This window comes from Podarcis tiliguerta (assembly GCF_965153285.1).
Source record: "Podarcis tiliguerta genome assembly, chromosome: 11".
In the NCBI taxonomy this organism is placed as follows: domain Eukaryota; kingdom Metazoa; phylum Chordata; class Lepidosauria; order Squamata; family Lacertidae; genus Podarcis; species Podarcis tiliguerta.
The window spans coordinates 36,476,028-36,498,721 of NC_139544.1; the positions used below are offsets into that span (position 1 = coordinate 36,476,028).

A 22,694-nucleotide genomic window follows, 5' to 3' on the forward strand; every position below is an offset into this window, starting at 1 on the left:
GCATGCAAAATGTGTGAATCTTCCACCTGGCCAACTCTCCCGCTGCCTTTAAGGGAGAAACCCTCGCACACACATAAATGAGTAACATGTTCTTTTCAATACCATGCCTTGCTATTTAATTCCGAAATAAAGCCTCACTCTCCCGGAAGCACCCCGGATCACGTCGCGTTCTCAACCCTCGCCTGGCGCTAAGAAATAGCAAGCAAACTCCAGGCGGTTAGCCGCGCTTAAACCCGGCTGCGGCGCATGCGCAGAGTGGGACGGGAGCCACTACTATGGAGAGGAACCCTGCGGAGCGGAGAGAGCGGCGACGGAAGGGCGCTCGCGACGTCTTCGAACACCTTCGCTCCCGCTCTGGCTGGTTCTGGATCCGGGGCAGAACGAGGCCACCGCCATAGAGATGGCCTGGTTGCAAGCGGTTCCGGGTTACTTCCGGAAGATCCCGCCTCTCCCTTCCCTTTCTCTCTAGAGAGGAGGAAGGGAAGAAAACAGAGCCGAGTCCGCTGGCTTCGGAGCGCGCTGGGCCTTGCCCAGTCAGCTGCCTCTCCCGCACCGGAGTAAGTTGAAGGAACGAATACCATTGGGGGGCGGAGGCATTTTTTTTTGGGGGGGGGGGACGACGGACGGTTTCTACGTGGCCGTTCGCACATTTCCCCCTCAAGATTCTCGCTTGGAAGCGAGCGGGGCGCCAGACCCGGCGGGTGTGTGAGGGAAGGGAGGGGTCGTTTCTCAGATACTCGAGGTGCTGGGGGCGGGGAGCGACTGGGCCTGAGGTACTTATTAATGGGGGTGGGGGGTGTTAGAAACTCTGGGGAGAGACAGGGTGGTAGACTTGAGGGAGACTCCCGGCGGTCGCGAGTGCCTTGCGGGGGTTCCGGTGGGGCCCGAAGGCCTGGCAGATGCTCCGGGTACGGATTGCCGATAAGGAACAACAGCCCTTGTGACGTCAGTGGTGTGGGGGGGGGGTTGCTACTTTCTCTGCTTTCTAGCGGCCACCAGAAAGTTGCCTCGCTCGCGCCGGCGATGCCCGCGTGGACTCGCGTGTGCTGCCAAATCCTTCGAACGGAACTGTCTGCAATACAGGCAGAAAGAGCTTCTTCCCAAGGCCGCGCTGGATGGTTGCTCGGTTTCATTAAAAAATAAAATAGAATGTGAAGGTTTCATTCTGTATCTGGTGGGCCACTTGCGACAGGCAAGGTTCTACCCGAGAGCAAGCTCGTTCATGATTACTGTACTGGGGAAATGCTTTATCCGTGGGGCATGTTCTGCGCACAGTGGTGGGGATGTTTTAAGGTCACCAAAGCGGCTGGCAGTAGAATTTGGTAACTGGCACACAAAAATGAATGACAGCTGTTTAAAAAGACAGAGAAAAAGGCTGTTTAAAAAGATTGTCCTTCTTGGAAAAATTGTGTATCAAGCTATCTTGGAAGGGAACACACAGATGCTTATATGTGCGCTGATACTAGTAGCCTAAAATGAGGACACCATTAAGGTAGGCATATGGAAATGGGTGAAATCAGTGGGGCATGTTTAATGTGGTTAGGTATGGAAATGACAGGGAATCGTAGAAAAACAGCTTTGCTGGATCAGAACAGGTAGCATCATGTTTCCAACCGCAGTGGTTAGCCAGATGCCTGTAGGAATTCCTGTAGGGCAGAGTCATTTAGGAAATGTAGAAATTTTTCCTTTTCATCATGATCCAAACATGTATTTATCAATGTGTGTTAGAGTAATTGAAGTTGCCCATTACTATGCTTTCTTCATCAGATACCTTCTTTACTTCATTCCTTATCTCCAGTTCACTCTTGAGTGCTTTGAACAGGGAGATGATAATTTGTGTCCTGTATTAAATTGCATTTGGGCCCTGATTTAAACATATAGGAGAACAAGCCTTGTTGAAGATGAGTCAAATGGGAGGTTACCTGTGGATAGTAACTCCTACACCAGCAGCCTTTTGGGGTTTGAGTAGGGGTGATCTAACCCAGTTCATCTTGAAAGGCTCCTGAATAAATTTAGGAATAAATGGGAATTTCTCACAGTGGAGGCTAAAAAATCCATACTAGAGCTGGTAATGTTGAACTTTTTCATAAGTGATCTGGAGTAATGGATGAGCAGTTGACTAGGTTTGCAGACGACACCAGCAACACGAGGAAATTGCTAAGAAGTCTAATGAGGTGAATGAGCAACAAAATAGCAAATAACGTTTAGTTATGAATAAATTGGTGCCTATGTTCACGCACATACTGACTTTATTGGTGCCATGTTCACGCACATACTGACTTTCTCTGAACTGCTAGCAGCTGGTCACCTGGTGAAATTGAGTGGCAGTAGATTGAGGATGAGCAAAATAACATTTTACTTCCCATCACACATACTTGTATGTGAAAAATTGCCACAGGTTTAGATGGCTTTAAAGGGGGATTAAACAGATTCATGAAGGACAACTCTATTAATGGTTCTTAACCATAATGGTGAAATGGGGCCTGCTGTCTTGCGGGCTCTGCTTATGCAGATTGGCAAGTGGAAAAGTGGGTCTTAGACTCGGATCTGTAGAGTTAGAAGGGGCCAGCGGGATTATCTAGTTAAGCCTCCTGCAATGCAGGAATCTTTTGCCCAATGTGGGGCATGTATCCAAGATTTGTGATAGTAACAGTCTCGTGCAACTGGATTCAGCATATTCTTTTATTTATAAAATTTGGAGGCTTCATTGGATTCTATACAAGTTTAATTTTTGAAGGGAAAAACCCCACTTGGATTGTTGTTTGGCACATTATTTTATTGGCATATTGTTTTATTAAGTTGGGAGATGTCATTAGAATCTATAGAAGTTTTAAATTCTGAAGGAAAAAGAATGAATTTACTCTTATAGAACAGTTGGCTCCTACTCCCTGTTCCTCTTGTTTATAGAGGAAAACATATAAATGTTTCTAAAATTATGTTCATGATTGATTAGTTTTTATTTGCTTGTAGAGTAGTTGTGGGTGCTATTTATGAACATTGGGCATTTCAAGGTAATGTATCTGGTCTGCTTAGGCCTTAACCCCCACCCCCTTTTAAAGATAATGAATTGGAAATATTAAGAGTGCCTACCTTGCTTTCCCAATGCATCTGGAAAATAATAAATACTAATTTTGATGTGTCTGTGCTTGTGAATACAGTGGTGCCCCGCAAGACGAATGCCTCGCAAGACGGAAAACCCGCTAGACGAAAGGGTTTTCCGTTTTGGAGGTGCTTCGCAGGACGAATTTCTCTATGGGCTTGCTTCGCAAGACGAAAATGTCTTGCGATTCCTGGGGGTTTTTTCCGCTCCCCACCCCCTTTTTCTAACGCACTAAGCTGCTAATAGCCTTTTAGCAGCTAATCCGCTAATCCCTTAAGCCTTTAATAGCCGCTAATAGCCGCTAAACCGCTAATAGCACTAATCCGCTAATGGGCTTGCTTTGCAAGACAAAAAAACCGCTAGACAAAGAGACTCACGGAACGGATTCTTTTCGTCTTGCGAGGCACCACTGTATTTAAGGAAAATTACGTTGTAACAACACGTTATTGCCAAAAAACACTCGGAAGTTATCAGCTTGTAGTAATGGCTAATATATGTAAACCTTATGACTTACTTTAGTTGCCTGATTTCAGTTTTTTTTTTTTTATAATAATAGGTAGAAGAATACATGTTTACTTTCAGCATAGAAGAGCATGTTCCCAAATTCTTCCAACTTGGGTCATCCACCCTTCCCACTAGAACATCAACAATACAATTTCTTCATTAATCTTCCAGTGAACATACCTCCTGTTCTCTTTCACCAGCAATTCCAGAATACAACGTAAGTATGGTAGAATTTTAATCTGAAATTTCCTGCCAGAAACAAATCTTGGATTTTTAAAAAGCCTACTTGCAGTGTTAACATTGTCACATAAACTACCACAGAGAAGCAATTTAATGTCCATTTGAGCTTTAGGTTTGCAGTGAAAATAAAGTTTGAGTAATAAACTTGAGTACTGTGGTTTGTATTTCATCACAGTACTGAATGGTAGCATGCATGTTCACTTTATTACTTAAGTAATTACTGTATGAATGTTTAAATTTAAATTCAAAACACTGGCATGAATAATCATACTGCACTGTAATTTTCCTAGAACTCCAGTAAGTGGTAATCTTCTGACCATCCCACCTGTTTCACCTCCACCTTTTGCCTATAGAAATGGCAGCCCAGTGCATACATCAGCTGCACCTGCATCATTCCGAGGCAGAAAGTAAGTGCATTCTGTGGTTCTCTTCCATGTTATGTTCCCTTAGAATAAAGCACTATAAAATAATAGAAATATAATACTGAAGTGACCCTATTAAAGGTGTTACTCTTTGAGACTTTTTATGACACTTTGCCCACATTTTGCTTATTATGATGCCTATCCTGTTAGATGCTGACACACTCTCAAAATGGGAAGTTTGGAGTCATTTCCCACCCAGCAGTATTTCTCTACTGTTCTCAAGGGTGCATATTGCTATGTGTTTGTGGCACTGTTCATGCGTTTTTTTCTATTTGCAACCACAGAAAAGCTAGGGAGTGACTATTCCCTTCCCATACCCACAAGGGAAAATGGCTGTGAACACATCTGTTGTAGCTTTGGTAACTTTACTGAAAACAATGGAGTCATACCATATGCAGATAAACAGAGGAGACCCTGGCATTTTTAGGTGTTGGTCCTTGAATCTTTACTGGTATTTTCCAAGTTAATATTTTCAAGACCAGAAGCAGTATGCTGGACTGGATAGTTTGGTCTGGTCCAGAAAGGCTGCTCTTATGAGAATGTGTGAACCAGATTTACTGCTCTACTGATAAGGGTGAAGTGTGTGAGGAATAAGAACTGGTCAGTAGACTGGATCCTGAGTCGTCATTGTCCTTCATGGACTACTTCCTCTTACTTCCCACTTTTATCACAGGGCACACATTGCACACAACTTCTCACTGTAGCACTCTCTTCAGATTCAAAACTGCTCTCTTGCAGTATTTCAGAATGAGAACTGTATTTGCTGTGCATAAGAATGGCTTGGCAATTTGATCTAGCATTGTCTTTCTATGGGACACAAATTGAGCGCTTGCACATACTTTTGAGTTCCGTGTTTCAAGACTTTATTTGCATCATATCAAAGTTGGGCATTCCTCTTTAAAAATAATACACAGTCTTAATTGGTAGCATTGACAGTTCAGTCTCCCCCCCCCCCCCTTGCATAGTTAAGTACCGAAATTGGAATAGTCAAACCTCTCTTACATTTTTAGGAGGCTGAAAGAGCAGGATGTTCCTTATCAAGTGAAGCGCCAGCGATTTCATTCACCTCATCATGAATCTGCTTCAGCTAACCAAGTAGTGCCTTTACCAGAAGATCACAGACGGTCATTCCCTGGATCAATTCCTTCGCCATTATTTCCAGCGCATTACATCTCTGATTTGACGGGATGTGTGCCACCCTTACAAGAAGCTTCATTTCCTGACCTTATAGAAACTGCACTCCCTGTGGCCAAAGATAAGGTAAAATTGAGAACAGGTGCTCTTTTCCTTTCTATAAAGTTTTCTGTGCAAGACAGTGGCTCCCAAATCCTGGGCTGCAAGAGGAGCTGAAGGGTATCTCAAACAGAGCCAATGTGTTGGAAACATTTACACTGAGTCTTAGAGCAAGGATGACTTTTTGAGCAAGTATAGATTTCCACTCCTGCCTTCAGTCAATATAGAACCAGTAACATCATTCCCAAGGGAGGGAGGGAGAGTGTGTTGGGATTTCTTGCCACAGCCAGTGCTTTTTGTAAAAATAATAATAATAAATAGTTAAAATATAATTGAAGAATGCTGGGGAATGTGCATCTGAATTGTCACCTTTGCCCCTGACTGCAATGGGAATGGCAGAATGTTGAAGGATAATAGTAAATGATTTATCCTGTGGTTGCAAGGAGGATGCCTGCTTCTATTGTGGGAATAGATTGAAGAAACACATGAAACAGGAACACTGCTTTTAATAGTAAAACATCCACAGTTCTGATTGTGTTCAAGCAGCAATAGTAATACTATGCAGCCATGTATTATTGCAGCAAGAACAACAATTTTAATTGCCTGTGTGCTGTGCAATAACAGATGTTTGTCTGTAGAATAGCAAAGTTTAGAGTCTCACTAATCAGGCTCCTGCTAAATCATTTATTTACAGTGAATTCTCATAGGACTTTGATTGGTGATTTGGGGGAAAACCTTTTTAAAAGTGTGTTTGTACACAAATGTATTTACTATATATGTATTAAGAGATCATACTGATAGTTGTATAGTAAATTCTGGTTTGTTTTTTGCATATGTTAAGCTAAGTCAGCAAATACTGGAATTATTTCAAGTGTGTCAACAACAAACCTATGACTTGAACAAAAAAGAGCTTTGCCGAACACAACTCCAGAGGGAAATTCAGCAGATCTTTCCAAGTATGTTATCATTCCATATGTTTCTGACATTCAAATAGTCATGTTTTTAATTATTCCCTTCTTCTAAAGAATAAGATTTTATTGTATGGTTCTTTCCTTGCAGATAGTAGACTCTTTTTGGTTGGATCCTCACTAAATGGATTTGGTACTCGTAGCAGCGATGGTGACCTGTGCCTGGTGGTTAAAGAGCAGCCAGTAAGTACTAGAAGGAAAACCTGCTGTCTGTGAAAATAGCTTTCCAAGATTCTTAGCTTTTTTCTGAGAGAGGTTGGAAGGGGAGCTGCAGTGTAGGAAGGGGCTGTGATGCCAGAAATCTTTAACAAATTTAGTCAAAAGGAAATTAATGAAATTCTAAACCTGAGTCTTTTTCATTTGCATTTTCTGCCCCTGCCTGATGACTTGGGCCCCCAACAAATCATGGTCAAGTGCAAATATTTTTATACTTGTAGAACGGTGGTGAAGAATTGGCCTGGTCCTTATCTCCCTTAACCCTTACAGGCCAAATATGATAGGTGGGCAGGGCCACCCACCGTTCGATCACCTGACATCACAAGGACTTCAGAGTGGCATGCCTGTCTTGCAAAGAACCCTGCACAGTACTTTGAACTACTTCAGATCAGTTAATAATTGTTCTTTAAAGCACTCTGAGCTCTTTGCAAGTTTCTTCAAGAATTTACTGGCTATGGAGTTCCCAGGTATCCTGCTTTTCTGCTGTGATCAACTGGCTGTGGAGTTGCCCATGGAGAACTCAGTTGTGCAACTGATCCTAGCTGGTTTATTTTCACTACCAATCAGCTGATTGGTGAGACAGCAAGCCACGCCACATGTGGGATAGGTGGACGTGGGTTGGACGAAGCAGCCAAGTTGGAACTGGTTGCCCCCAGGCCAAAGTTTTCTCATCCCTATGGTAGAGGCAGTTCATATTACCTGGCTGTTCCTTCTGCCTACTGGGCAATCAGATGCATAAGGTTACATATAGCCGCCCCATCAAAGGTATACTTGCAGAATTTATGTACTGTATACATTCTTTTCTGTATGTGAAGGCAGAAAACAAGACAGCTGACACCAGACAGCTTTTTAAGATGAGGGGAGGCACACTTCAGAGGAGCAGAACCTGTAGCAAAAAAACCCAAAATGAATCTGCTTCTCTGTAGCCGAGAAGAAAAAAGGGCAATTAGTGATGGATCATATGCATTTTTTAAAAAAGAGTACCTCTTAATAGAATGGAAACTTCACCAGATAATTTGAATAAAATAATCACATTTCTGGAACCATACTATCACTTAGATTAACAATGTAACTGCATTACACGCTGCATTAGCTTTAATCGTGCTTTTAAAAAGACCTACTTGCATTATTCTCATTCCTCATGAAAGCTGTTAATGATTAGCAATACTCATTATGCAAATACACCTTATTCAAGTAGGGGTTTAAGTTCTATTCCAGGAAGGGCAACTTAACTCACAGTGTCTCTCTTTAGTTCTGATAATTTTTCTGTTTTCTAATCTTAAGTGAAAAATGGTGTGTGAGCATAACAAGTATTTTTAATGTAAATAACAGGGCAAGATCGCTCCGATTATTTTATCCCCGGTATCTCACACTCCCAGCATTATTATTGTTGTTCTTGTTATATTATAATTATTATTTATTAAATTTATATGCTGTCCTTCATCTGTAAATCTCAAGAGTGGTTCACAAGATAAAAATACAAAATACATAATAAAAACTAGAACAAACCAAGCCAATGACCCCTTCCTCTAAGGTACTCTGGCCTGGAACCTGGTAACATTTAATACCTTAAAACTTGCACTATGAACTGAGCGCTCAAAAAGATAACTGATGGAGGTGCTGTATTATCAGAGTTACATAATATAATTTGGGGGCCTGAGGTGGAAAAACCAATGTTATATCCAGGGAATGAAACACACACACACACATGACACTTATCTGTCCTTTAATGATACCTCCAAACTGGACTCTTTACTTTGGATATGTTGTAGGATCTGCCCTGAATGGGACTCCCAGTGTGTTCTTATTCAAGCACTGATCATTTTAACCCTTTTGGTCTTGTTTCATAAATGACACATGAAAGTTATGAATGCATAGGTTGTTGCAACGGTAGATGTAGAAATATGTGATCTTTTAATTAGCTTCTATTTAATTTCATGTGTTTTTAACAGATGCCTCCCCTGGTTTGTTTTAATAGGTATAAAATATTCAGGGTTGTATCCAACACTGCCATTCTACTTGCACAACAAAACCTCCCCCTCTTCCCTGCAGCCCCCTGCACACCATCAAAAACTGCTGCAGAAGGTTGGGGGACCCTCTGAAGCAGATTGTGTGGGTGCGTGAGAAGAAGAGGGGAAGGGGAAGTCCTGTTGTGTGAGTGGAATGCAATTCATGCACTTTTAGATACAACTCTCACTCATTTACTGAATGCATCTGAGTATTAATGGATGTAATTTATTTCAGATTAATCAGAAGACTGAAGCAAGACACATACTCAGCTTACTCCAAAAACACTTCTGTCGGAAGCTTTGTAAGTTCTGGACTATGTTATAGTGAAATGATGGTTGGCTAATGCTTTCTGATATGCACTAATGGACAAGAAACCCTTACATGAAAAAGTTTACATTTAACTTAATTAAGACTGCATTTATGACTGCCCAAGTGAATGGGTTGGATTTGAGGTTCCCCTCATTCATTATTTAAGGCATATCTATGCTGCCATTCTTCACTGGTACCAAGGTGGCTCACAACAATACAAATACCTTTCTCTTAAAATCAGTGCATTAAAATACAGCACAAATACAAAAGCTGTAGTAAAGCCGCCCTATTGTACTAAATGTTTGACATAATCATAGTTGGTCCTTACATTCTTTTGGAAAAGGTCTGACCCGGGGGCGGAGAGAAAGAGGAGAGTTGGCGGCAGCTTCCCCTCCCCTCCCCTCTCTTGGACACTGGTGCGCAAGTGCGCCCCCTGCGCCACTTTGCAAGGTGAGCTGCAATGGGCTCCCTCAACACCCTTTGGGGGACCAGTGTAGTGTAGTGGTTAAGAGCGAAAGACTCGTAATCTGGGGAACCAGGTTTGCGTCCCCACTCCTCCACATGCAGCTGCTGGGTGACCTTGGGCCAGTCACACTTCTCTGAAGTCTCTCAGCCCCACTCACCTCACAGAGTGTTTGTTGTGGGGAGGAAGGGAAAGGAGAATGTTAGCCGCTTTGAGACTCCTTCGGGTAGTGATAAAGCAGGATATCAAATCCAAACTCCTCCTCCTCCTCCCATGCATGTGCCCTGCAATACGCTCCACCATTGTTCCCTTCTGGTTATCTCAAGATGGATCTCAGTAGACTGGTCACATTCTACAATGTCTATATAAGGGCATAGATGGTGTTCCTATTGTTCTTGAGTTGTTTAAGGCTTTATAAGGAAACAAAAGAACATTAACCTTGGATTGGTAGCAAAGTGGCAGTCAGTGCAGCTATTTCAGAAGTGGGGCTCATGGTAGGTAGCCGCACTCAGCAGCACAGCTTCCACATTCTGTACTAGCTGCAGCTTCCAAACCAGCTTTAAGGGCATAAAGTGTCTTATTAAGGTCATCTGTCAGTGTGCCCAAGGCATTAATCTGCATGCATGCTTAGTGTTTTTTTAAAAAAACAACTGCAGTCAGTCTTGAACTTGGAAATTAATGAGATCTGATGGTTGACCAAATACAATTTTATCCATGAACTGAATAAGAATGATTGAAATGTGTGCATGTTTGGTGCAGTACAGCTTAAGAATTGCTGTGTCATAAAACCCTTTATCTAACTCTTATCTAACCAGGGTAAAACAGTGTAATTGCTTTGCCCATTGCTGTTTAATATATCTGTGAGATGTTCTTTTTCCCCTTTCCTTTCAGCAAACTATATTGAGAGACCTCAGCTGATTCGAGCAAAAGTGCCAATAGTGAAGTTCAGGGACAAAGTCAGGTAACTATAATTTCCATTAGTTTTTAGATCTTGTTCTTGAAAAAATGTGCTGGGTTCTTTTTTATTGCGTGGCATAGTTCTTAATAAGATAATGGTTACTGCTACCCAACCCACCGTATGCCCCTGTTGCATAATCAGTGGGAAATGAATCAAAAGTGAGTTGTTCTTTATGGATTTCAGTGGGGCTTAAGGTATGTCCTGGTATTCTGATATGCTTGCCTTTTCTGCTGTTATATTTTATTTATAGCAGAGTGATTCTCTGTGTGACAGCTGATTTAATTTCTCCAATAAATGGCTTCCATAATAAATGGATTGTCTTCCATTCATTATTTTAATACAATATAAAGAGGCCCTAATTCACTTTAGAGCTGGAGAGTAGGTTGAAAGGCGTACAGTGGATCTCTTCTTTCTGCTTTGCCATGTCTTTGTGGGAGGTTGTACTTCATCAGAATCTCAATGTGGCTAAAACACAAGTTTTCATGTCTGTGTTTACATCTGATTTGCATTCTTTATAGAAATAGAAAAGTCTGCAGGGGTTGCTTCTGCTTTTGTTTCAGCTGATTCTTCCAGCTTCTCTCTTAAGACTTCTTCTTTTAAGTCTCTGTTTTTGTTTTCCCCTGTCTTTCTGTGTCTGTCTTACTATTAACTGTGCTGTACCTCAGTGGTAAAGCACCAACTTTGAACACAGAAGGTCCAACCCCTAGGTCAACACCTCTAGTTGACAGGATCGGGTGGCAGGTGATGTGATATACTAGACGTCTGCCAGAAACCCTGGAGAGCTGCTGCTAGTGAAGTAGCCTGTACTGTGCGAGATGGCTCAGTCATCTGAGCCTTTAGAAAGCAGCTTCCTATGTTCTTAAGGCAGCAAGCTATATTCAGTGATGGTGTGAGACAGCGCAGAGGGTTTTTGGGTAGTGTAAATAAAGTAACTACGCGATTGTCACCATTCAGCCCTTTAGCATAACACATTCATTTTTTTATGTAGCAGCATTTTTCAAAGCATTCATTTAAATAGAAGTTTGTTTGTAATCTATCTTCCTGGATCTCTAAAGCATGTTTTTTTAAAGCTTTTCTGTTATTGCCTGGTTGGTGGGGATAAAATTTTATTTAATCTCGGCTATGAAATACTCCCTGGGAGGATGGCTGAAGGGTGAGAGGATGGTCTAGATTGGCATGTTGGCCACTGGAGGTCCCCTGGAGCAGCAGTGGAAAGCTCTGCCACTGTCCTGCTGCTGGTGGTAAGAAAAATAGGATAGAGCTCCAAGCAGCAGAATTTTAAGAAATTGGTTAAAATGTCTGGGAAAATTCGGGTGTTTAGCAGCCCAAATTGGAAGTGTTGATTTTTTTGGCTCAACAACTTTGGTCCTCCCAAAAAGCTCACCTTTTATCCAGATTTTCACTTTTTGAAATATGGCAACCCTAAAATAGGATAGGGGGGCATAGATCTGCAAGATCCTTACTGCTTTGGTTTCCCCAACATGCCCTGAACCTTGAAGATGGCAGAATTCCCTCCCACCAAAGTAAATGAGAGAGCGGGGATAATGAACTCCCCCTATGGGGAAAGATTGTAACGTTAGCAGCTTCTCAGTTTAGAGAAAGGGCGAGTAAGAGGAGACATGATAGAGGTATATACAATTATGCATTGTGTGGAAAAAGTGGATAGAGGAGGTTTTTTTCTTCCTCATAGCACTAGAACTCAAATATCCGATGAAGCTGAACGTTGGAAGATTTAGGACAGACCCTTACTCACAGTGTCGTTTGTTAAACTAGGGAGATGGCTCCCGCAAGAGAGAGTGGTTGCAACCAACTTGGATGGCTTTAAAGAGGATTAAACAAATTCATGGAGGATAAGGCTTGTGTTCCACCTCCGCTGTTGGGAGGCAGAATATCTCTGAATACCAGTCGCTGGGGAGAGTGCTGCTGCACACATGTTCGCTTGTGGACTCCCCTTATGGATCTAGTTGGCCACGGTACAAAGTGCTGGATTAGTTGGCCTGATCCACAAGACTCTTCTTAATGGGAAAAGAGCCCTCTCTTCAACACTGGCTCCTGCTAGTTGGCAGGGCTTTGGACGTGGCGATAGTTCTGCCAGGGATTCTTGTTTGCATGGATTGCTCTTTGTTTCTCTTTGCACATGGTTTTCTGCCAAGTATCAGGGGGCAAGTGCATTATTTTCTACACTTCTGCTACTCCAAACTTTGTCAGAATTTCCTGGTTCTCTTAGTAAAGTGGAAAATAATTTTGTACCTTTTGTGCTAACTTGCTACTTGTCACGAGGCTTTGGTTTCCAGCTAAGATCAATCCATTACAGTTACCTTAATTATATTAAGTTGTTCAATCCTGCTTTAGAATTCATTAGAATCCATTTTCCCAGGACCTTGATAAATTATGTGTCTGCTTAAATATGTGGCTTGCTATGGAGCAAATTGAGAGTCAGATTGTGAGCAGCGCTTAATTGTTGCCTGTGCTCAGTACTGGAACACATAAAGCAGCAAATGCCTTTGAGCAGCAGCCAAGTGCATTTTATTTCCCACTGATCCATAGCCCAACCTTCCACATCTAGAATTCAGAGGCAGAGCTGCCAGGCCAGAGAGTACCAGATGTGAGGTGGCATGATAACCTGCTTAGTAAAAAAAGCTTGCTTAAAGCTTCAGATTTCTGGTATTGTCCTCTCACTAAAGGATGTTTTGGCTGTTAACACTTTTCATGGGGGTGGGGACTTTATCTGTAAATCACATAAAGGTGAAAATGGTAATATTTGGAAAACTTGCAATTGTTTGTGGCTCAGCAAAGATGCTTCTGTATGTTTCAGCATATTCTATGGTTATATATTGGTATAAATCTTTCCAAATTTTTCATCATTGGCATGTACCCTAGGGAATGGTCACTCCAGAAAAATGTCTCATTGAAGTGGGAAATAGGTTACAGTATCAAGAACACTTGATTTTATTGCCCAGCTACTGGGTGGAGATGACAGCATGCTGTACCAAGAAATTATAGGGTTTTAATCCAACTTTTTCAGACGAGTGACAGTTCTGAAAACACTAACCCTGTTTTTGTTTACATTTGCACACAAATGAAACACAGATGGTGTTCTGAAAAGCAAAGCAGGCTTGTGTTTGTAAATCAGTTCCACAACAATGTTTTTAATCATACCATAATGAAATAACTGTGTTAGGTGCCTGCTGCAAACTTTTGTTTCAGCAAACCTACGCAAAATACAATTTAGGGATCTTTATTTGTTTTGAAAAGTTTTCCTTAGCTGTGTGTTATTGATTATGTACACTGGTTAAAGTTTTGTGATTAAGCAATATATAAGTCCTAATAAATATATAGGATTTATTTGTTAAAGTCCTTGTGCAAATTTATTTTTTTCTCCTCTAGCTGTGTGGAGTTTGACTTGAATGTAAACAATGTTGTAGGAATAAGAAATACATTCCTTCTCAGAACCTATGCATACAGTAAGTAGTCTGTATTTTTTATATATATAGATGGTCAGTTACCTAAGATTCTCTTTCTGTGTTTGCAAACTGAGATGCTGCTCAGTATCTAAGCTTCAATACTAGATAGGCATACTTGGTAGTAAATCCAGCTATTTCAGTGGGACTTACGTCTGAGGAAGCTTGTATAGGATTAAGCTGAAAACATTATATTATTATTAAAAAACACACCAAATGTATCGAAATTCAGTTGTTGAGGCATACTTTTAATAAATTGCTACTTTATTTTATTGTACTTTGTTCACTGCCTAATGCTTTCAGTTTAATATAGGCCTGATATAATTTAGCCTCATAATTTACTTACTGTTCTATTACTATTGTTGTTAATATTACTATTATTTAGACAAAAGGGACCTGCAACAAAATGTTGTAGCAAGGAATGGGCCTGCAGTTTTCCACTGTACTTCATTCATTTCCCCATTCCAGGTGTGCAGTTTCCCTACCATCACCACCACACAAACAGTTAGTAGACCACTGAGCTGCTTTGCTGATTCCTTCTCCCCTCCCCTTAGATTTTTTTCAAGCTTTTCTGGACTTGCGCAAACAATGAGGCACCCCCCACCAACCATGAATATATCTCTAATGCATGGCTGGTGCTAAGGATACACCTTCAGAGAACGACTTTACTGTTAGTTTATAGGACATCACCATCAATGCCATTTTTACTGAACAATATAAGCTAAAAAGACAGGACTTGGCTCAAAGAAGCTTAAATATTCTAAATTTAAATTGTACCAGGAGACAGCAAAGAGAGGAGGTGGAAAGGGAGAGCTTAGGGTTTGAAAACAAAGAAGGGAAATGGGGCAAAAAAAGAAAATATAACATGGGATTAATATGATCAAATATTGTTGCTCTTTCTTATTTTGGCCAGGGAGAAGGACCAGTGATTAAGCCAAAAGGCTTCATACAAAAAGGTCACTATTAAGAGAGGTGGATTTTCATAGGTAGAGATACTTCCAAGCATAAGGGACAGCAAGGAAGTACTGGTAAAAACTATTTAAAAGACAGTACAGTGGTACCTTGGTTTAAGAACAGCTTAGTTTACGAATAACTTGGATTAAGAACGCTGCAAACCCGGAAGTAGGTGTTTTGGTTTGTGAACTTTGCCTTGGAAGCAAAACATGTTCCACTTCCTGTTGAGTGTGTTCCATTTGTAAATTGAGTCGCCCACTGCTATGGGAAAGCACGCCTTGGTTTAAGAACACTTTGGTTTAAGAACGGACTTCCGGAACGGATTAAGTTCGTAAACCAAGGTACCACTGTATACCTTTAGGTATCTGCAATTTTGGAATTGTGGGTGGCAATGATATATTCATTGAAAAAGTGGGGATACATGTATGTGGGGGGGGGGAGCTTTATAATAGGTGTTTATCTAATGAGATTGGCTCAGCTGCTCTGCCTGATACATTTTTGTTTTGTTTTGTTCACAGTTGAGAGTCGAGTGCGTCCATTAGTGCTTGTTGTTAAGAAGTGGGCAAGTTTTCGTGGCATAAATGATGCCAGCCGAGGCACTTTAAGCAGCTATAGTCTTGTGTTGATGGTTTTGCACTATTTACAAAGTAAGTATATTTTTAACTTTGGTAGTCCGCCCCTGACCCCTGATTGACTTACCTGGATTGCTTCCTGCTTACCTTTAGCCACTGTTCTAGAACTTCTAGGAGCATCTCTAGATAAAGTGCTTTTTAACACCTTCACGTGGTGCCACATTCTCAGTATATCACCCTAGAACAGGGGTGCCTAACTCAAATTCATCGGGGGCCGCATCAGCAGTTTGGTCACCCTCAAAGGGCTGGTTGTATCTGTAGGACTTACAGTACAGGAGAGAAGGGTTCAGGCAGCCGTTGGATCTGTCACATCACAGGATGGCATGCGCTCAATATAAAAACAAGTGGAGGTTTCCTGAATGCATGTAAAATGGAGGTTTCCTGTGTAGAACGGCCGGCGCCGCTAGAGGGCAGACGTTCTCTGGCTTGTAGGCTGCCGCGCATGCCCTAAAGAGGTGGCTTTCTTGTGTCAAAAAAAAAAAAAAAAAAGCGAGAATAAAAGGTGAAGGCTGGCGGCCGGTGGCGGCTACACGGGCCACATGACGAGGTCTGGCGGGCCGGATTCAGCCCGCGGGCCTTGTGTTTGACACCCGTGCCCTAGAATATATTTTTTTACGTTAAGCATACATATTCCTCTTCTTTCAGAGTCTTGACATTCCTCTGTGTTCTAACTTCATGAAAAAATACTGTAGGATTATTGTTGGGTTTCTTGCGATATTTTAAAATACAGCTAACAGCAGGAAACAAATTGGAAAACCTCCCATCCATCTTAAAAATCTTGTAACTAACTGCGTTTTAAAATGTAATATAAGTAATAGCTAATGTAAGGAAGCAACTAATGCTGCTGCTATTATTTATTACACATTTCTATTACACTTACGTGCAATAGAATGCTGTTCATCTTCCTTAAAAAATATCCATTTAGTGGATAGAGATGTGAAGTTTCAATAGTGACCATTCATTAATTTTTGGCAAATTGAATATATTTGGTTCTGGGTGCAAGCCCTTCATTTTTTCCCCACTGCACCATTCTTGTTCTTGTCTTCATTCTTCTATAATGGCAGCCACTTACCTCATCACCAGGAGTGGAAAACCCTTTTTAGCCTCAGGGGCTGCATTCCCTTTGGGGCAATCTTTTCAGGAGCTGCAGGGTCATTGTTGGGCAGGACAGGAAGCAAAAGTGGGTGGAGCAAAGGATTTGACAATAGGTTACATTCCAGCCGTGGAAAACACACACACCTGCCTTTCCATCCAAGCAAAGAAGTGGCATTATCGCAGTTAAAGGACACATTCCATCTAGGCAAAAAAATGTGCAAGGACTGCTTGGAGCACAGGCACCAAGCATTATGACATGAGGAGTGAGGGCGTGGCCCAAGGAAAATCTCAAGGGCAGGACTAGATGGATTTCACCCAGGCAAGTGAACAAGCTTCTAGAAGAGAAACAAAACATTCTGCCCTTGACAGCCTTCTGCATTTCTGGGCTCCGTATAGAATGGGGAGGACTTCACCATTTCCCCCCATGCAGCATAGTAATTGGCATCCCACCAAATTCCTTTTCCAGGGGCCACACTCCCACTTTGTGTTTATGCTGAAAGTGCAGGAGGCAAAGCCTTGTTAGTTTATCCAGCACAAAAATAAGTGGGCTAGTGGCAGAGGTATGGATAGCTCTATCCTTCCACCGCTTGTCTACGACATTTCTGTGCTTGATGTGCAGGAGGCAAAGACTTTCCAGTCACTCAACATAGAAACCAAATGGGCTGGTGGCCGCTCTCCAAAGCTCTCGTGGAGGAGGCACACAAAGAAGGGCCTCAGAGAGTGATCTCAGGGTCCAGGTACATTTCATATGGAGAGAGGTGGACCTTGAGGTAGTGTGGTCCTGAGATGCTTAAGGCTTTATAGGTCAAAGCCAGCACTTTGAAATTGGGACTGAAAACTAATTGGCAGCCAGTGCAGTTGGGTCAGGATCAGTGTAATATGCTAAAACCATCTTGCTGTTCCCAAACTGTCATTAAAATGTTAAACTTTTTCAGATCTTGCTTTTGGTAGGAAGTTCTTTTGCTGTATAAAATGGGAAATTCAGAAGATTAAAAAAATAGAAATCCTATAAATGTATTAGTACTCAGCCTCTGTTCACCTTGTTATTGTGGAAGCTTCCGTTAGAAATTAGGAAGTGGACAAGTATTTATTTTAGAAGAGGCTGGTATGAGCACTATTAGCTTTATTTAAGAACAGGATCGGGGAACCTATGGCCCTCCAGATGTTTGCTAGACTAAAACAAATCATTTCTGATGTTTGGCCATAGTGGCTAAGGCAGATGTAATGCCTTAACATAACATCTGGAAGACCACAGCTTCTTTAGACCCATTCTAGACCAATTGGAATACATATGTTGGCAAATTTAACTGGTAAGTATGCACTTTCTGAATTACAGCAGTTCTTGAGGAGCCGGATGTGGTGTGCCATAAATTGGGTAAAATGTATTGAATTCCAGGATTAAAAACATAGGGTGGATCTTAAATGCACTAGGAATATCACTAAACTTCATTATTCATTCATGCTTTCTCACAAAAAAAATGAGAAAGCATGAGCACTAATGTATCGTATTGCAAACCATTTTTGGATATAGCAGAATGTGACTTCTGTAGCTACTTTTTTGTCTTCCAGTTATGTGTTTTGATGTTAAGAGACCCAGTTAAGTGTTTTGACACTCCAGTTTATAAGATTGCTGCCTCAGTACAATTGTATAGATCATCTTCATTTGGTGCAGAGTTAATAAAATGCCAGCCCATTTCAGTTACTGAAGGGGAGCAATTGGGACAGAATGGTCATTCAGCCAAAGTTTGTAAAAGTTAATGCAGCTGGAAGAAAACTTTTTCCCCATCCTCCTTTTGGCATTGCCATATATTATGAGGCAGTATCCTCAGTATTTACATGGTTTTGGGATTTTGTTAGGAATTGCAAAAAGATGTAAATAATTAGGAAGACTCCTTTTTATTTAGTATTTTTTAGTAACAGTGGCTGTTTTTATGGAGGCAGACTATGCTTTCTGTAACCAGAGAAATAGGTAGTATTGAAAGAGTCATTGCATTTTCATAGATAAGAATCTACATTTGTTCTTCAGAAGCCTGTGTTCTGTAACAAATTCCCACTGCCTTCATAGTGAAAAATGTCCACATGGCCTTAGATAAAACCCTGTGTAAACACACCAAATAGCAATATATTACTAAGTTTGGCTTAGATGAGTAACTTTCATATTATAGAATGGTTAACCAAGTTTCACACAAACTTATGAAAGGTAATTTTGCTTAATTTAAAGGCCTAGCAATTAACATTTGGAGTTAAGCATTTAATTCTAGACCTTCAGTTCACACCACTGGTGTAGCTGGTATGTTGTTTTCTGTGAAGTACATGAATCACAGCGACTTTAAACTTTTTTTTTATAGCCCTACCTGAACCTATCCTTCCATCCCTCCAAAAAAATTACCCAGTAAGTGCTTCTTATAAATTACTACATAATATGTTTATTAAAAATGGATGATCTACAATATGAATGTTGCTTTTAAATTTGGGTAATGGCAAAATATGCCTATGACTTGTTAGATTTGTGCAGTGAGCCATCACTGTATGCCTGGGTTTGTAGAAAGTTCCCCTTGCAGTCTGGCTCCCTCCCCAATCCCTTTTGTTTCATACAAGCTAAATTTTTATGGAATAGTTCTGATCAGGTTCCATTGCTAGGAAGTAAGACCCATTTATTTCCTTGGGACTTGCTTCTAACTGTGTGCACTTAGGAGTGAAGCACATTGCGCTTAATCAGACTTGTGTCCTTTCTGTTCTGCATATAGGGCATGTCAGTGCCATGCCATGATTATCTAGTACTGTTCTGGATTTTAGTTATCTTTGGTGGTCTTGTAGTTTACATGCTCCTGGCCTTCTTTCCAGATCATCTGCATGCCTCAAGATCATGTTAAGTTAGCTCACTTTGCAGCTGCATGATTAGAGATCGCTTGCCTCCCTCCTAGATCTTCTTATCATGCCTGGGGCAAATGTGCAGTGGAGTGTTTGCTATTCTAGAATAGCTCAGTTGCCACAAATTTGTGCTGTAAGGGTTTAACAAACAAACAGAATCTGCTGTGAAACAGGTGAAAAATGTCCCAACATAATGGCCTAGATCTGACCAAGGCAGTAAATCTATGTCTGGACTATTTCAGACTTCAAGTGGGGGCTCACATGACTGAATTGGTGAGATCTAGGCCACTGTGTCCCAGACTGCTGAACAATGAGATACACTTTCTTCACATTATTACTGCTAACACAGTAACCTGTTAGGAGTATCTAGGGAGTTCTTCCAAGGCAGCTCACTCAATCTGCACAGGTAATACATCTATTCGGAAGGTATTGCTGTTACATAAAGTATCTTTTGCTATGTATTTAGGAAAGCGTGCTCCTTGACCTTCAAGTATAGATTTGAAAGTATAGATTCTTCAGTGCCCAGAGCGCTTGTTGTGTGGCTTTCTGGGACAGAGCAGCTGAGTGAATGGCAGTAATTGAGGCGTGACACTTGGGAAATAATTGTCTCACATTCTAGAGGGGTAGTCATATTGGTGTGTGGTTGCAAAGGCAACAAAGAGCCTTGGGGCACCTTGAAGAGTAATCCATTGTGGCAGAAGCTGTCATGGGCCAGAGCTCACTTCATCAGATGATTTAAGCGGTCTGCCGAGTGATTAGGGGTATGTTTGATTTGTTTCTTTTAAGTGAGGCCAGAAGGTTAAGCAATACAACTGAGTGCTGTAGGTATATGTTAGGACTACGCAGTGCATAAATGGATACAGAATCTAATGAAATTAATAAGCTTGCTTCCACACTAGAGCTGCTTAGTGCTGCTGAGGCATTTCTTTCCCATAATTAGCTGAGTTTGGAATAAAAATGAAGGTGCATTTCATATAGTAATACATTAAGTAGTAGTTCCCTTGTCCTGGAGCAGAATCCTTCTACAGTATTTGCTTTGCTGAATGGAATTTACTTACTACAAGTAAGTTCCATTCCGCAAAGGTCCTTCCTAATGTCAATTAAAAGTTTTAATTGCAGGGCCAGCTGTTTTGGTTCTACTTATTATAATAACTTGCCCAGGATGGCTAACAACAATAATTAGAATCATATTTATTTATTTATCTCCAATATTTACATACCACCTAATGACATAAGTCCTCTGCATGGTTTGCAAGTAAAAATTAAGAACATAAAATACAACAGGAAAGTAAAACCTAACACGGGTCGGCAAGGCTTACTGGGCATGGGCCGGATCACTCCCGCGGAGATCTTCTGTGGGCCAGACTGGCGTGTTGACGTCGGAAATAGCTTCTGCACATGCCCAGACGCCAGAAATCGCACCTGCGCAGAAGCGATTTCCGGTGCCGCTGTCATGCGCAGAAGCAATTTCCGGCGCATGTACAGAAGCAATTTCCGGTGACGTGGAAGAGAGTCACTGGGCGGCTCGGTTCGGGGGCGGCCGTTTACCTTCCCGCCGGAGCAGTACCTATTTATCTACTTGCACTTTGACATGCTTTCGAACTGCTGGCAGGAACTGGGACTGAACAAAGGGGGATTCGAACCTCCAACCTTCTGATCGGCAAGCCCTAGGCTCTGTGGTTTAGACCACAGCACCACCCGCATGCTTATTATGTGACAAAGAATAGAATGGTTTCCTGAGCAGCCGTAATGAGAGGGATAACAGAATCTCCATGAGCAAAGAGTTTCACAGCTGCAGGGCTACCACTGAGAAGGCCCAGCCACGTGTAACATTCCCATAACAAATGCCCATTGAGAGTAGCACAAGCAGGGCCTCCCCTTCTGACTGGTTTTTGGTGACGTGAGAGATCACAGCTGGAGCATTAGCATAGCCTCTTAAGTGCCCCAATGCATGTTCCCATTAGTGGGGAATTAATTACTGGCTTCTGTGCCTTTCCCCCGTTTTCTTCTTTTTCTGTTTTTACTGAAATAGCACAGTTTTGCTATTTAAAAAAAGCCAGGGAGAGGAAATGTAATTAAAGCCTCCCCTTGCAGAAAGTGGAACTGACATTGATGCAATTAAGAGACCAGCCTGACTGAAGCTGCAATTACATTTTATCTCTCTTTCTCTCTCTCTCTCCCACACCCACCCACATCAGATACTGCCATGGGGGGGGGCAGGGTGGAGAGAGAAACATGGGAGGACAATAAGACAGCAGGCTGATGACAGAGTAAGTAAATAAAGGATGGTAGTTCTGGAAAGCTGGGCTAATGTGGAAGCAGCTTAAAACCGAGCCCCCTCATAGGTCACAGTAAGGACTTCCGGGGCTCAACTTGGCAAGAATAAGAGATGAGCAAGGTTGCTCATGCCTTAATTTCATTCTTTAAAGCGTGTTGTGGATGCTGCATGATTTGTTCAACAAGAGAGGCTAAGGTTGGATTGAAATGGGTGTTGGAAAGTTTTGTGTTGATAAAGTAGTTCCCTATGCTGCAAGAGAAAGCCATCTTTTAAAAAAGTTTGTCATGCATGCATGCCGAAGCGAAGAGGTTTAAACTAAACAGTATTTTAGTTTCAAGGGTGAGAAGGTCGAAGCAGGCGTCCACTCATGCGGTGGGGCTCTTTTGTCCTCCCTTCTCCCTGCAGCTTCCCACATGTCCCTAAAATCTGGAACCACACAGGGGGCTGGAAGCGGGGAGAAGAGAATCTAGAAGTTGCTTTGCGAAAGTGGATAGCCATTGTCGACCACAAGAGTATATTATTTTCTATTGCTGTCCTTCATATGTATCTGTGTGGAATCAAACCTTTATGTGTTGTTCACCATATTGGTGCCCTACTACTTATTTAAAATTGTGCTGAGCAAACTGTTCTGTAAAGCTTCCACACTCTCTGCATAAGTTTATCAACTCATATTGAGAATCTGCTTTTTTAAAATGCTGATCATACACAGTTAGACATTAACATCAGCAGTTACATGCTCTTTTTTTAAAGGCTAGCAAGGAGCAGTGGAAAACTTTCTGACATATGGTAACATTTTAGAGTAAGCAGATTTATCTGTCTTCTTGCGATCTCATGTCTTAGGTTAGTGTTAATACAGCATTTTTTAAAATTACATAGTTTAGTAACTACTTAGTTACTGTACTCTATAGTTTCATGACTCATTTATAATGTTGCAATAAATCTGAAATTTTGTTTTACCATTTTTCTAAATGTAATTAATA

The 22,694-nt window shown here is 41.5% G+C and overlaps 1 protein-coding gene across 3 annotated transcripts in view; it reads left to right on the forward strand.

Annotated features, from left to right (window-relative positions):
* The first annotated feature begins 257 nt into the window (after positions 1–257).
* Positions 258–22,694, forward strand: part of TENT2 (terminal nucleotidyltransferase 2) — a 34,482-nt gene continuing 12,045 nt past the window's right edge. The window contains exons 1-12 of one of the 3 annotated variants that reach the window (XM_083404112.1): positions 458–557; positions 2,092–2,174; positions 3,657–3,821; positions 4,135–4,251; positions 5,277–5,526; positions 6,341–6,455; positions 6,559–6,650; positions 8,928–8,994; positions 10,357–10,426; positions 13,811–13,887; positions 15,357–15,485; positions 18,914–18,957. In XM_083404112.1, coding sequence (XP_083260238.1) covers positions 3,694–3,821; positions 4,135–4,251; positions 5,277–5,526; positions 6,341–6,455; positions 6,559–6,650; positions 8,928–8,994; positions 10,357–10,426; positions 13,811–13,887; positions 15,357–15,485; positions 18,914–18,957 — 1,089 coding nt within the window. In that variant the 5' untranslated portion in view covers positions 458–557; positions 2,092–2,174; positions 3,657–3,693. Of the gene's footprint in view, positions 558–973; positions 1,198–2,091; positions 2,175–3,656; positions 3,822–4,134; positions 4,252–5,276; positions 5,527–6,340; positions 6,456–6,558; positions 6,651–8,927; positions 8,995–10,356; positions 10,427–13,810; positions 13,888–15,356; positions 15,486–18,913; positions 18,958–22,694 lie in introns of those variants that run through there. The other 2 variants (XM_083404111.1, XM_083404113.1) reach the window with 2 other exon arrangements.